Source organism: Pholis gunnellus, assembly GCF_910591455.1.
Source record: "Pholis gunnellus genome assembly, chromosome: 17".
NCBI classification, from domain to species: domain Eukaryota; kingdom Metazoa; phylum Chordata; class Actinopteri; order Perciformes; family Pholidae; genus Pholis; species Pholis gunnellus.
This window is the reverse complement of record NC_136544.1, coordinates 9,009,267-9,022,434: the sequence shown is the minus strand read 5'-3', so window position 1 is coordinate 9,022,434 and position 13,168 is coordinate 9,009,267. Positions and strand designations below refer to the sequence as shown.

The 13,168-nt window shown below is 41.0% G+C and overlaps 1 protein-coding gene across 2 annotated transcripts; it reads left to right on the top strand.

Moving 5' to 3' along the window:
• The first annotated feature begins 6,638 nt into the window (after window positions 1-6,638).
• tmem98 (transmembrane protein 98) lies at window positions 6,639-13,100 on the top strand. Of its 2 annotated transcripts, none has more exons than XM_079177355.1 (7): window positions 6,639-6,725; window positions 8,495-8,733; window positions 9,555-9,686; window positions 10,371-10,404; window positions 10,493-10,608; window positions 10,703-10,762; window positions 11,139-13,100. In XM_079177355.1, exons 2-7 carry the CDS (start codon window positions 8,603-8,605, stop codon window positions 11,338-11,340), a joined length of 675 nt encoding a protein of 224 aa, XP_079033481.1. In that variant the 5' UTR covers window positions 6,639-6,725; window positions 8,495-8,602; the 3' UTR covers window positions 11,341-13,100. The 2 variants fall into 2 exon arrangements, with proteins under 2 accessions (XP_079033481.1, XP_079033482.1); XM_079177356.1 differs by lacking the exon at window positions 6,639-6,725 and adding an exon at window positions 7,894-7,981.
• The last annotated feature ends 68 nt before the right edge of the window (window positions 13,101-13,168 follow it).

The window sequence follows — 13,168 nt, the reverse complement described above, 5'->3', positions numbered from 1 at the left end:
TGTCACTAAACTGTAATCGTATAAGACGTGACAAACCTCATTTTCTGTATCGTGGAACTCAGATGATTGTATTGCTAAATGAACTATACACAGAATCCACAAGTACTAGGACACAACTACTCAGAAGCTCTACTAGTCTACGACATCCTATAATCTGTTGCAAAAGCAACAAAAGGAAAATGTTTGCCTGCCAAGACAAGGATTTCAGCATCACTGCAGAGACTAGGATGAGCAAAATAAGGAAAGCAGAGCCATTTGACTAAAAGCCTGCTGGATTCTTTGATTCTCAAGGACGTTTATTTGTCCGATACTCCACTGCGTCCCCCGACCGTTTATCTGAGCCCACCCCACCCCGCACCATTGTATTATTCTCAGTAGCAGAGAGCTTCCAGCAATTCTTGCTCAGCTGCTTATAAAATAGGAAGTCATGTAAGCCTTTGGAGCCACAGGGATTGGAGTTCCCTCGGGTAAAGCTGGGTACATTCAGAAAAACTCGAGTTTTGCTTTTGGACTTTTTTACTGAGCCCCTTTCTGAAAGTCAAGAGACTTTTAAGTCGCTCTTCACAGAAAATTGTCTTTTTATAACGTTGAAAGGCCAGAGAACCTCATGAGCATAACAGGTTTTATGAAACAGGGTCATTAAATGCAAACTTTACCACAAGTGGCACTTGAAATAGTCTGCATGTAAAGATAAAAGTGTATTCACTGGATGATCTATTCAGACTCATTCATTTATGAAAAATACCCGCGATTCAGTCCTACCCAGTCATAGTTTATGCCATTGGCTTCTTAAACAGATTATCATACAAAGCTGTTCTGCTTGCTGTATTGTTGCCAGATGCAGAAAACTCACAATTAACAGAATATGTGAGTGAATCTATTCACATTCTCATCATAAGTGGCCCTTTCCACCACGGCCATCAGATGCACGTGCAAATTGGAAAAAGAGATTTTCCATCTGACAATGTTTTCACCTCTCCTCTGCACCGGGTAGGTGCACTGGGTTTGTCAAGGGAAGAATACTAAGACACCGTCATTGGATGGATCTCAGAAGACTTCTTCTTCGTTATTTGTTTCCACAATAGAGGTGTTCTTTGCTTCTGTTCCACAAAGTGACAAATAGTCTCGGGGTATACTGAGACTAAACGTGTGGAGCACGGACCAGTCAGCGTCCTGTGAGCAGCTACAGGTGAGGCTTAGGTGTGTGTGTGAGACACCGTTTGTTCTAAACAACAATGGCTGCTTCTGAAGAGGTTAGCATAGATGCTGCAATAGCATCAGATATATCAGAACCGCAGAGTGTTTTATAATTGTAATAGGAGCAAAGAATGGCACTAAAGGCTTTTTTTGAAGGAAAATATGTTTTTGCTCTTCTCCCAACTCTCTTTGGCAAGAGTTTGATTGACAGATGGTTCATCCAATCACCTGCCAAGTATCTTTTGAAAGTGCCTGCCCTTTTTTCAAACAGCTTCCAAGCTTCTCAGATGGTTCTGTGTAACAAACCATCTGGTGGGTCAGGTTAGAACTGCTGGCCCCTAAACTACCATTTTTGACTGTATAAAGATAGACTTATTTTCTTATAGTGAACAATTGGACGGGGACATTTGGGGACTTGGTAGCTCTTTAACAAGTTTTGGGAGAATGAAAACTGGCAACATGTGTGGTGCTATGCCAAATACGGGAAATTTAATAAATACATTTAGAGTCACTGTTACTTTTGTGAGTAGAAGAAGCAATTTTAAGGAGAATTAAACCAAATTTAGATCATGATTTTTAGGGACCCAAAAGACTTGGATCTCCCAAGTATTTATTTAGAGAATAGTTACTCTTATTAAGAACACTTTTCTCACATCGTGCACTTCATCTGTCCATCTATTTCTGCCATTTCTGATGCAAATCTAGATCCAGGTCACAGAGGCTGCAGGCTGAGAGAGCCCAACTTTCTCCCCAGTCACATTGTGCAGCACTCCCCGACCACCACACGTCACTGAACTCACACTACACTTGAACCGTTTCTCATTGAATTATTAAAAAATTGGTTGACAATGGGGCAGCCATTTGTGGCAGCCATGCTGAGTTTTGTTTCTAGGAATGCATGCTCATTCAAGCTTAATGCAGCTGCATACAATTGTTTTGTTACAAATCACAAGTTGTCAAATTGTAAATGTCACAACACAAAGCGGACAGGTGATGACTCTTATGCACAAAACTCAAATCAATCGGATGTAACGAGCCACAAAGAAACTACTCTCAGATCACTTCAGGTGTTCATGGTGGCTTCTGAGTTTAGGTCTAAAACGAACCAAACTCAGAATCAAACATAGATTCCTTATACCGGTTTGTGTTTCTTGGGGTTTGTACTTTTATCTTACCTTTGCCTTGGACCTCGTATTTTAGAGTAATGTCTCTTCACCAACATTCATGGGTTGTCTCTGTTCTTCTGCAGCATTTCTGGTACAGATGGTGTTGTCATGGTTTGCCTCCAGCTTCAGAGTGCTGATAAAACAGAGAAAACAAAACATCTTTTTTTTTTTTTTTCTCAAATCTGGGAAGCATTACCACCCCCGCAAAACACATAAGATGGGCACAGAGAATACAATAGGGGGTACAAGGGCTCCGACAGCAATTCTCTCTGCAGACTGGCCGGTAATATTTTCCAATATATTGTTGGAGGAGATTTCTATTTCCAAGCAAATACTTTTCGCTTGAAGTAAAGCCTGAACTCATGCAGGGAAATATGAGAGCGAGAGAGAGAGAGAACAAAAATACATAGACATTGAATTTAATCACAATCTTAGTCATCAAAATAATGTGAAAATAACACAGCAAGAAATTGCAAAAGTTGATTGATTTGCCGCTTAAACGAACACACCTGCCAGGCAGGCATGAGGGAAGTATATGTGTGTAGCCTGCAACTCTGTCAACAACGGGCATCGAACACAAAAACTGTTGTCAAGCACCGACAGTGAAGAATGTTTCCCACTGTTTCTGATGTAGAGACGGCAAGAAATAGATAAATCATCAGAGTGCTGCTCCAGATCCACAGCTTCTCAAAGGCCACCCTCAGCCATCTGTTAAAGGAAGACCCCCCCCCCCACACACACACACACACACACCACCACCCCCCTTCACACATACACACACTTGTATATGTAAACTCCTCTGCTGCAAGCAGAGCTGCATGAGGCCACACATGCCATGAAAGGCCACTGGGACTGTAAACAAACCCACTTCCTCCCTCCACATTGATCCGTCATAATAGGCTGGCTGACAGTCCAAAGCTACGATGATCCATATTCCAATAACTAAGAAGAAATATTTTCCTGTTTCCCTTCTGTTTAGTGTATGAGAGCAAATTACATGGATATGAACTAACTCGGCCTGTCATGAATCCATCCATGATGCGAGGTGCATGTCTGGAATCATGGGAAATGAAAATAAAGAGGAGTTGTTGGGAAAGCATCCATCATTTACTACATCATGTCGACTGAAGCTCTCAGCAGCTGGCACACCAGTTTGTCTCTCACAGTTTCTGGAGGAGACAACAGGTGGAAATTTCTGTTATGATACAATCCATTGTCTTCAATTATAGCCAGTGGGCAAACATGCCAACATACTAATGGCTGCTTCTGTAAACCTGCAGGGAAACAACAGATTCAAGAGGTAACTTCAGAAAACTACACCTGCTTCCTAGCCAGAGGACAACTGGCCTCTTCCTCATTTACAAATAAATGTTTATTGGAACACTGTAACTTACATATTACTGCAACTCCGTGGCAAGAATATGTAGTGCTGATTTTTTTTTTTTTTTTTATTGTGCACGTCGTATTAATATTGATCAATCAGCCAATTAATTTCTCAATAAAAAAATAAAAGTAGTTGCAAAAGTCTGGTGCTTTTATTTTTTTTAAAACATTTTCTTTTGATTAAAAATAACTTTATAATAGTAATATATCTTACAACAATAATAAGGAGGTGCAACAGCATCATGAAACATTTTTTTCTGCTATTATGTATCTGGGTTGTTTATTTACTTTGTCTACTATATTAGCGAGAGCTTTGGTGATTAACATATATTGTGTTGATGTTTCTCCTGTGCATTTCCCAGCAGTCTTAGCTGTTGATTCATGCTAATTATCAAATTCTTACAGTTGCTGGTCCAAACAATTGCTGCTGCCAAACGTGTCAAACGCATCACATCCTAAGTGTCAGAGGACCTCTCTGTTTTCTACAACATGGGAAATGAAAGAAAAACAAAACAATTCAACAGGAATAAACTGTTTGTTTTTCTGAAAACTCGCTGTACTAAATAACGTAAAGACATTCCTCTACAGCTCCTTTTCTTCTGACAGCAACCTCAGCACCTTCAAGGACAGTTAATAGTTCAATTACAGCTCGACAGGTTCACTCCCAGGAGGAATCGACTGTTACCAGCTGATTAGCTCTGCTGCTGCCCAATACGGCAACTGGATAACACTCAGCTGCTGGTTAACTGGTGCCACAGCAACGTTCGCTGGCCGTTGATGAACAATAACAACTAAACGGGTGAGCAGAGTCCAGTAGAAAAGACTTCGTAAAGTTGTTTTTTTTAAGATAAAGATGTTGTATAACTCCAGTTACATGAGAAGAAAGACAACTAACTGCCTTCAGGCAAGGTGGATGAAAGGGTGGATGTCTGTGTGAGCGGCAAATACAGAAATAATTCATCATGCTGGTCGTGATGTTGAGTTGTCAAGGTGTTTCAGTGAAACTATGAGAATCTATACTTCTGTCCCCTAACCCAAGCTTGCGTTGTTAAATATATTTTTTACTCTGGGATCTATTCTTGTGCCGAGTGAAACTTCAAAGGCATGTTCCAGAATGCTGCACAGACGCACCTAATGATGCATCGCTGTGATTGGCAGGACTGCTCAAACGTTCACCGGCTTTAGCAGGCTCCGCGCTGAGGTACCCTGCTTTTATGCTGGATTCAGTCGGGGGATAATTATCTCTGCAGGTGCCGTGGATCTGCTCCAGCAAAGAGGAGCACACAGGGAAAAGTGGATGTAGGGCATCAATGTATGATAACAGGCACCAAACTGTGTATGCAAGGTTCATACCTGTTTAAAGTTGTATTCTGTGAATTTGTCCTGCATGTTTGTCATGGGAAGCAGCACCTCATCCATCTGTGGACTGATGGCGCAGAGCTCTGCAAAGTTGAAGGAACATCATATCAACATCAGGCTGATATACTGTATGTTCAAATATGACTTGCCAACCAAATCACATTCAATTCTTTTCACGTTTATCCCTTTTCTAGTTTGGATTTCTGAGATGAATACCTGTCAATTTGATCAATTTATGAATTGTTTAAAGGACCAGTGCTAGGCTTTAGTGGCTAGTAGCGGTGAGGTTGCAGATTGCAACCGCCTGAATGCCCTTCCGCTCATCACTCCCTCTCCAAGTGTGTCGGAGAACTACGGTGGCCTTCAGGTTACATAAAAGCCAGTGTTTGGTTTGTCCATTCTGGGCTTCTGTATATATGAAGGGTTCATTCTAAGCTAACAAAAACACGATTCTTAGTTTCAGGTCATCATGCAAAACATAGTTATGAATATTATAATCTATTTCTGTGGTGAAAGGTAACCAAGTACATTCACTCAAGCACTGCACTTAATAAAATACATTTTGAAGTACTTGTACAGTACTCGAGTCATTTTCTTAATAATGGTACTTTATACTACTCCACCTTTAGTCTACATTTCAGAAACAAATATTCCACTTTCTTATTTATCTGGGACCTTTAGTTATTGGTTACTTTTATGATTTAGATTATCATTACAAAATATAAATCAACTGATAAATTATGATGCATTAGTGTATATTAAGCAACCTGACATTTAGGTATACATTTGTTAAAATTAGCCCCATATTTACCATAATTACTATGATTGATGATGACTTTTACTGATTTTTACTCTGTAGTTTTCATATTTCTCCCTTTAAATATCAGAGTACTTCTTACACCACTGCCTATAATATGATATATTTAATTATATATATATCTGAATGGGACCATTCTGCGTAAGAAATCCTTTTACTATAATACTGCAATTACATTTAGCTGTTTTGTACTTAAGAAAACATTTTGAATGCAGGACTTCTACTTGTTACAGAGCAGTATTGCTGCGTTTACTGAAGTATTAGATATGTGTAAAGTCAACGTTACTTCTTCCACCACTGATAGAGTGACTTACACATCTCATATATGTAACATTGGCATTAGTTTGCTAATTTAGCGTTACAATTTGCAACCAACTCCACGTGTAGCTTCAACACAAGACAGAAACATTCAAAGTGGTCACGTATTCACCTTCTCCCATACGTTAAGAACCAAACAATGTGGCGGTTAGCGGACGCCACCTAGCGTTAACTGTATCCACGTGTGTTCATATCGGTTCATATTCGCATAACACTGTATCTTCAGCATTAACGAACATGGTAGCGAGAGCGCGCATTCCGCACGCAACTCCAACATCGATGTCGAGAGGCGTGTCGACCCGCGTGCAGAAGAAACGGGGGGGGGGGGAGTTTGATCATCAGTCACTCACCGACAGCTTCAGCTCAGCCGTGCGCGTTCACGCCCCAGATTTGGAGATGTCGGTGCCGTCTCCGCGCGCATGCTGGCAGAGAGAAAAGTATTTTGTCTCCTAAAAGAAATCCAACGTTAAGGAAAAAATGTTTCGGTAAGTAATCAATTGTTTTGGTGCTTCATTCAAATCAAAAGTGTTGGTGGTTTAACTTTAGAAATGTTCAGTAGACTTTCAGTCAAACTGACATCTTTATTGATTGTGATGTTAGAGTGTCTATTTGTGAAATAAAGCGAAAAACTTAATTGTGCGTTTGCGTTACTGCGCGCGCGCCTGTCTGTGTTCTTTTTGGCACTGAGGGAGAATAGGAAACATGGTGAGATATACAATTAAGTTGTACACGATTTAATTCATTATCTGTGTTGTTTATCTCAGCCACATTGCACATCTCCTCAGGCAGAACAGGGACGTTCATATATTTAGCACTTCACAAGGGTTTTTTATGTAAAATGTGACTCTGCAATGCACAGAAACTCTAGCTTTCAGATAAATGTAGTGGAGTGTATCTTAATAGCTCATCATATGTTTTTTGTGAAAAGTTATTAAAGCGGTTAGTCAGATAAATGTAGTGGCGTAAAAACTACAATATTTCCCCTCAAAAGTTGTGAAGAAGAACTATAAAGTAGCAGAAAATGGACACACTCAAGGAAAAAGCAGTGAGTAAATGTGCTTAGTTGCTTTCCACAACTTCACTGCATGTGGTAAAGACTACCAGTGTGATCTCAATCAGCATTAAGGCTTAGACTTTAGGGGAAATGTTCCCCTGAAAAAAAGTCCTTTTCGGTGTAAAATACCTCCATTTGCCTTTGTAAGAGTTCTATTTTAGCAGAGGGATTTCTAGAAAAGAAAAGGGAGTCAGAGAGGCTTTGGGGCAGCATAGAGACAGGAGAAAGCTCTGTATGATACGGTGAGTGTAACACACATTAATCTGATTAAAGAATTACAGCATTCCATGGCCGAATCTCACGTAATCATCCGGGCAAAAAAATGCAGATTTACAATGTTGTAATGTTGAAAGGTCAGCTGCCCTGTGGTCATGTAACAGCACACACAACTATGTCTCTCTCTCTCTCTCTCTGCTTTATAAATGTTATGCCTAAACACAAATCAATTATCCTCGACTTTACCTAGAGAGCTGTCTGGCTAGCCAATGGCAGCTTTCCTCCAGAGAGTTTATTCACATCCAACGTAGGTGATCAGGAGGGGCAGGACGGGTTAATGATTGACGAGACTGAGCAGAGGGCAGGTACACTTTACACCCTCACAGAGAGGCTAAATGTGGGAACATGCCACCTAAATTTAACTGCAGATAATCCAAAAAGTACGTCAGCCGGGACTGAAAACATCAGATGGTAAGAGGTCAAAGTTCTTGAGAGTTTTGTTCCGGAGTTTATTTCTTTGTTTGAGGGTTCAGATGTGTGTGTACTGCTGGCAAATCAAAGGGAGGAGAAACAGGAAATCGAAAAGGTTGTTAAAGTTCAATAGAATCAATATAGTGTTTGTTGTTTATTGTGGTTTCCCCCGAATCCGATTTAGCAACAAAAAAAAAAGTCTCTGAATAGCAAACTGTTCTCATTATGTTGTGTGAAGTGCAAACAAAGAACAGGTGCCGGTTTTGTGTGGGCTTCTCAGATAAAGATCAGTTTTATGTGAGTTGAAGGTGTGCCACATTTAGAAACAGTCAAAACACTGCTGATTGCACTGTATTATCCTCTCCACTGGCTCAGAGGTGCATTGTGTTTCGACAAAAGTGGAAAATGGGGAAATGTCTTTCAGAAATGTTCTCAAATACGGTAATAATTTCACTCTTCTCTGGTTTGATGTCGCCCAATCAGACTGAAACCACCAATTACTCTCCTCCACAGATGAGCCGCCATCCATAATCGAGCTCGGACAATCAGCCGACCCTGATTAGGACTTTCTTCCTCTTCGACGAGTTGCTGCCCGCAGCCGCTGTGGGAGCCGGAGTCGCCATGGAGACAGTGGTGATCGTGGCCATTGGGGTGTTGGCCACCATTTTCCTGGCCTCCTTTGTCGCCCTCGTGGTGGTGTGCCGACACCGCTACTGCCACCCTCACCACCTGCTGTACCCTTTCGACTCCAAGTCAGTGAATCAATACGAGGCCTCTTAATCTGTATTTCAACTTCTATCAGAATATAAGCTCCTAAAATGTAGTTCAAAGTATAAAATATTAGTTATTTTGGTCTTAGTTTACCTGTCAAGTTCCCTGCACAGCTGTTTGATAGTGTATGATAAGGGTTAGTATTACAATAGTTTAGCATTACTTTTAAAAAGTAGTTTTGTGGAGTTTTATTAACTAGCAATTGTTCAGGTGTCTGAATCAGGGACTTTGCAGTTCATGGTTGGCGTCCTGACCTTTTAAGCCACAGGGGCGCTCCATTTATGTACTACTCAACCTCAGTTGGACTTCATTTACCTCAACAATTTATATCCTTTTGATGTTTTTTCCATTGCCTTTCCATGCCATTGATGAGCTTTACACTGTGATTAGTTACTATATGTTCAACCAAAGGTTTCTAGGTTTGTTTTCGTGTATTGTTTTAAATTGTTCTGAATAAAAGATCAAGAATCAACTTAAATATTGAATTTCACAACCTACCAGGAAACACATTTGCCATATTGGACCCTAATTCATTCCCCCACATGTGTCTATGTACTCTGCTGCCTCCAAATTCACAATGAGTACAGCAGACTACACAGGACACATCCATTGTGAGCAGAGAGACGGGACCCCTTTAGACTACAGGGCAACAACTGAACCTATCGCCACTAAAACAGGCTTTACTGGTGCAATCAATCAATCAATCAATCAATCAATTCATCACAGCCAATGTAATGGAACTGTGGCTTTCTGGTTGGTAATCCAGCCGGGCTTCCTCTGCTTTCCCTGTTCTGTTTTACAGACCCACAGTGGATCTGATTGGAGCCATGGAGACCCAGAGTGAGCAGTCGGAGCTGGAGCTGGATGACGTCGTCATCACCAACCCTCACATTGAGGCCATCTTGGAGAACGAGGACTGGATAGAGGACGCCTCGTACGTCTTACTGGTGCCACTATAGCATGACATAAGTTTAAAGTTTCAGACGTTTAAGTGACCTCTCCTAATGCTACCACTAACTAAGTACATTTTCTCAAGTACTATACTTCAGTACAATTTTGAGATACTTGTACCTTACTTAAGTATTTGCATATTTTGATACTTTGCACTTCTACTCCACTACATTCTAGAGGGGAAAATAGTACTCTTAATTGCACTACATTTATTTAATAACTAATATTAATTTGAGCATTCAGATTAATAGTACAAAATATAATCAACAAGTAAAATATGGTGTATTATTCGAGGTTAAGATAAGACTATTTATCCCTAGGGTGGAAATTCACAACCCAGCAGTGTATAAGCATTGAGATAAAGTAATTAAGTAATGCAAATTAGTCCCACCTTTAACAGCTGAAATATTAAAGCAATGTACACAATGATGCATTAATTAATAGAATCCAATAATATAGTGAAGAGAATTTGGATAATTTTTTGTGAAATTGGACATTCAGCATAACGAGTATTTTAACTTTTGGTACCTAAAGTATATTTAAATTCTAATAATTTTGTACTTTTTCTCAACATTTCAATTGCAAAACTTTTACTCTTAACAAAGTATTTCTACACTTTAGTTCTGCTTCTCAAATATCTCTGTATTCTTCCTTCTTTTCTCCACAGTGGATTGGTGTCTCACTGCATCTCAATCCTGAAGGTAACTGAAGTTATCACTAGTGCCTTTCGTCCATTTTTAGTCTTTATTCTTATCCACTGATTCCGACACGTATTACTTCCACACGCAGATCTGCCACACTTTGACCGAAAAGCTGGTTGCCATGACAATGGGTTCAGGGGCAAAAGTCAAAGCGCCGGCCAGCCTTAGTGACATCATCAGTGTGGCCAAACGCATCAGCCCCAGGTATGGTAGAAGATCTAGACACAACTCTCCCCGACACACTACTGACTCAGTCTAACCTGCTTCTGCACGTCCTCACTGTCCCGCCTCCTCGCAGGGTGGACGACGTGGTCAGGTCCATGTACCCTCCTCTGGATCCGATCCTCCTGGATGCCAGGTAATCACATTTGTTGTCCCATCATTTAAGTGAGTTTTTTTTTTTGTATGACTGATAGCTTAATCTAAAGAGCCTCGACTTTGATTGATCTGTACGAGCCGAGAGGAGCAATCGCACGACTTGATTCATCCATAATGTATTAACCACTGATATATGCAGAGATAGTGACGGTAATACAAATGTGAAATGGCACAGCAACTCAACATTTTTCATAATTTAATCAAATTGAATATAAGGTGTATGCAATCCTTTATGTGCTGTGTTACTTCCATTAGCTCTTCAACTCAATAAACCCTTTTTTATGCTTCATTTTAAAAAGCTTTTTGGGGAATAAGTGCTTTAAATCGAATCCTTTTGTCCTTTCCTTTCTCCTCAGGGCCACCGCTCTCCTCCTTTCAGTCAGTCACCTGGTGCTGGTCACCCGCAACGCGTGTCACATGTCTGGCAGTATGGACTGGATCGACCAGTCGCTCAACGCGGCCGAAGATCACATGGTGGTTTTGCGCGAGGCGGCGCTGGCCTCGGAACCGGATCGAAGCATGCCTGGAGCTGACGTACAGAGAGAACAGGCCATCTAGACATTAAAAGAAGATACCGACACAAAATACGATATGTCCATGTTATCCATGTGCTTCTGTACTCAGTTGACACTTAAAAAGCACATATTCTGGCAGACAGTGTTGAAAAAGCACGCCTACCAAACTTATCATCCGGTCCAATTTAACAAGGACACCTCTGAACGCTGTGCTGATGGATGCAGGGACTTGACTCCGTCCCTCATTTTCACTTCTCGCATAAAAAAAAGAAACCTTGAAAATTGTTTCTTTATCATATTCTTACCAAAAAGTGCTTACATTTACTCTGCATTCACTACAGCTACATAGTAAGTAGACGTCACACATTCAGATAGAGGTGAGGTTTGTATGTCGGTAACCTGCAGCAGATCTAGACTTGGTCTGTTCAAACTGCCTGTGAGGGCGAGGTCTTGGAAATCTTTTTTCTCGTGTGCGCCATCACCCAGTGGTGGGCCTAAATCCAATCTCGCCAGCACTGCACAGTCACATGGAGGCTTAGTCAGCTAATCCATTCTGAGGAAAATAACATCCAGTTAGCCAGTGAACCCAAAGGGGTTCCAGCTCAGTGGACCAATGGAAGACTAACCGGACTTATTTACAATTTGTGGGGTCAGCGTGACTTGTGAATGTGCTAAAACACCCCTCAGATACTCTTACGCCGTTAGAAATAGCCGGCCTGTGAGTTGAAACCATAGTTTTAGCCACATCAGCAGCAGAGTAAGAGTTTTTTCCTGTTGAGTAATTCCCTTGTATCCCATTGCTGCATTGTATTATGATGAATTGAGGCTGTTATCGATGGAGAAGCACCACTTTGGTCCACACTGAAGTACATCGTGAGTCAACAGCTACACGATGGATTAGCACAAACATTTGGACAGACATTCATGGTTCCCAGAGGATGAATCCTATTGAGTTTGGTGATCCCCCTGCCCTTTGCTGAAGCGCCATCAGCAGGTCCACCATTGGGATTGAGTGTCTCAACAACCTTTGCCTTAAAAATCGGCACAGATGTTCATTTACCCCTTTGTACATTGTGTTTCGTGCTAATTAGCATGTGTTAGCATGCTGACACACTAAACCAACATGGTTAACTTAAACATCAGCATTTTGGTGTTGTCAATGTGAGTACGTTAGCATGCTGAGGTTAGCGTTTGGATCAAGTACAGCCTCACAGGGCTGCTTGCGCAGTTGTAGAAGTCTTGTTCTTCCCCGGTATGATTTTCTGACAGTCAGCAGTGGACAGTGAGTCGAGAAACACTTGTTCTTTAATTCTGACAACAAAAACGGTTTTAGAAAAAGCTAAAACTATAAAAATCAACTGTAGCTTCTGTTTCTATCTACATTCGTCCAGTAATATGGATATTACACAAATATCAATGTATCAAGACATTTTAAGTGCATCACCAGCAGCAGAAATATTGAGGGTTCACACTATAGAGAGATACAGTATGTCGTTATGTATTGCCGTGTTATGTGAGGCTGTTTGGAAGAGTGTGTTGATTGAGGTGGAGCAGAATGAGCGTGTTGTTTTGGGCCAGAGGGATGTTATTTGAGCATGTCTACCTGCTTGCCCATGCATAGCTAATAGTGAATCCCCAATGAGTCCTAATAAGGCATTAGCTTACCCACAGCCACAATGAACACATGGGCTTAAGCTGCAATACACATGGCACGAACCTTTGTACACGCAAGGCAGGCAGACAAATGAACACATCAGTATGACACACGACTGTAAAATACACCGACTACGGAGTCAAACACTAGTTTTAAGGTTTTGGTGACAATCAGGAGGAGAAGCAGCGGTTTTAAAAATCTGTTAACTGAAATTCAG

What these genes read in the sequence shown, in the direction of transcription:
- tmem98 (XM_079177355.1), top strand. Translation starts at nt 8,603, where the DNA reads ATGGAGACAGTGGTGATCGTGGCCATTGGGGTGTTGGCCACCATTTTC. An exon ending in CTGTACCCTTTCGACTCCAA is followed by an intron (nt 8,734 to 9,554) that starts GTCAGTGAATCA and finishes TCTGTTTTACAG; the next exon opens with ACCCACAGTGGATCTGATTG. An exon ending in ACTGCATCTCAATCCTGAAG is followed by an intron (nt 10,405 to 10,492) that starts GTAACTGAAGTT and finishes TTCCACACGCAG; the next exon opens with ATCTGCCACACTTTGACCGA.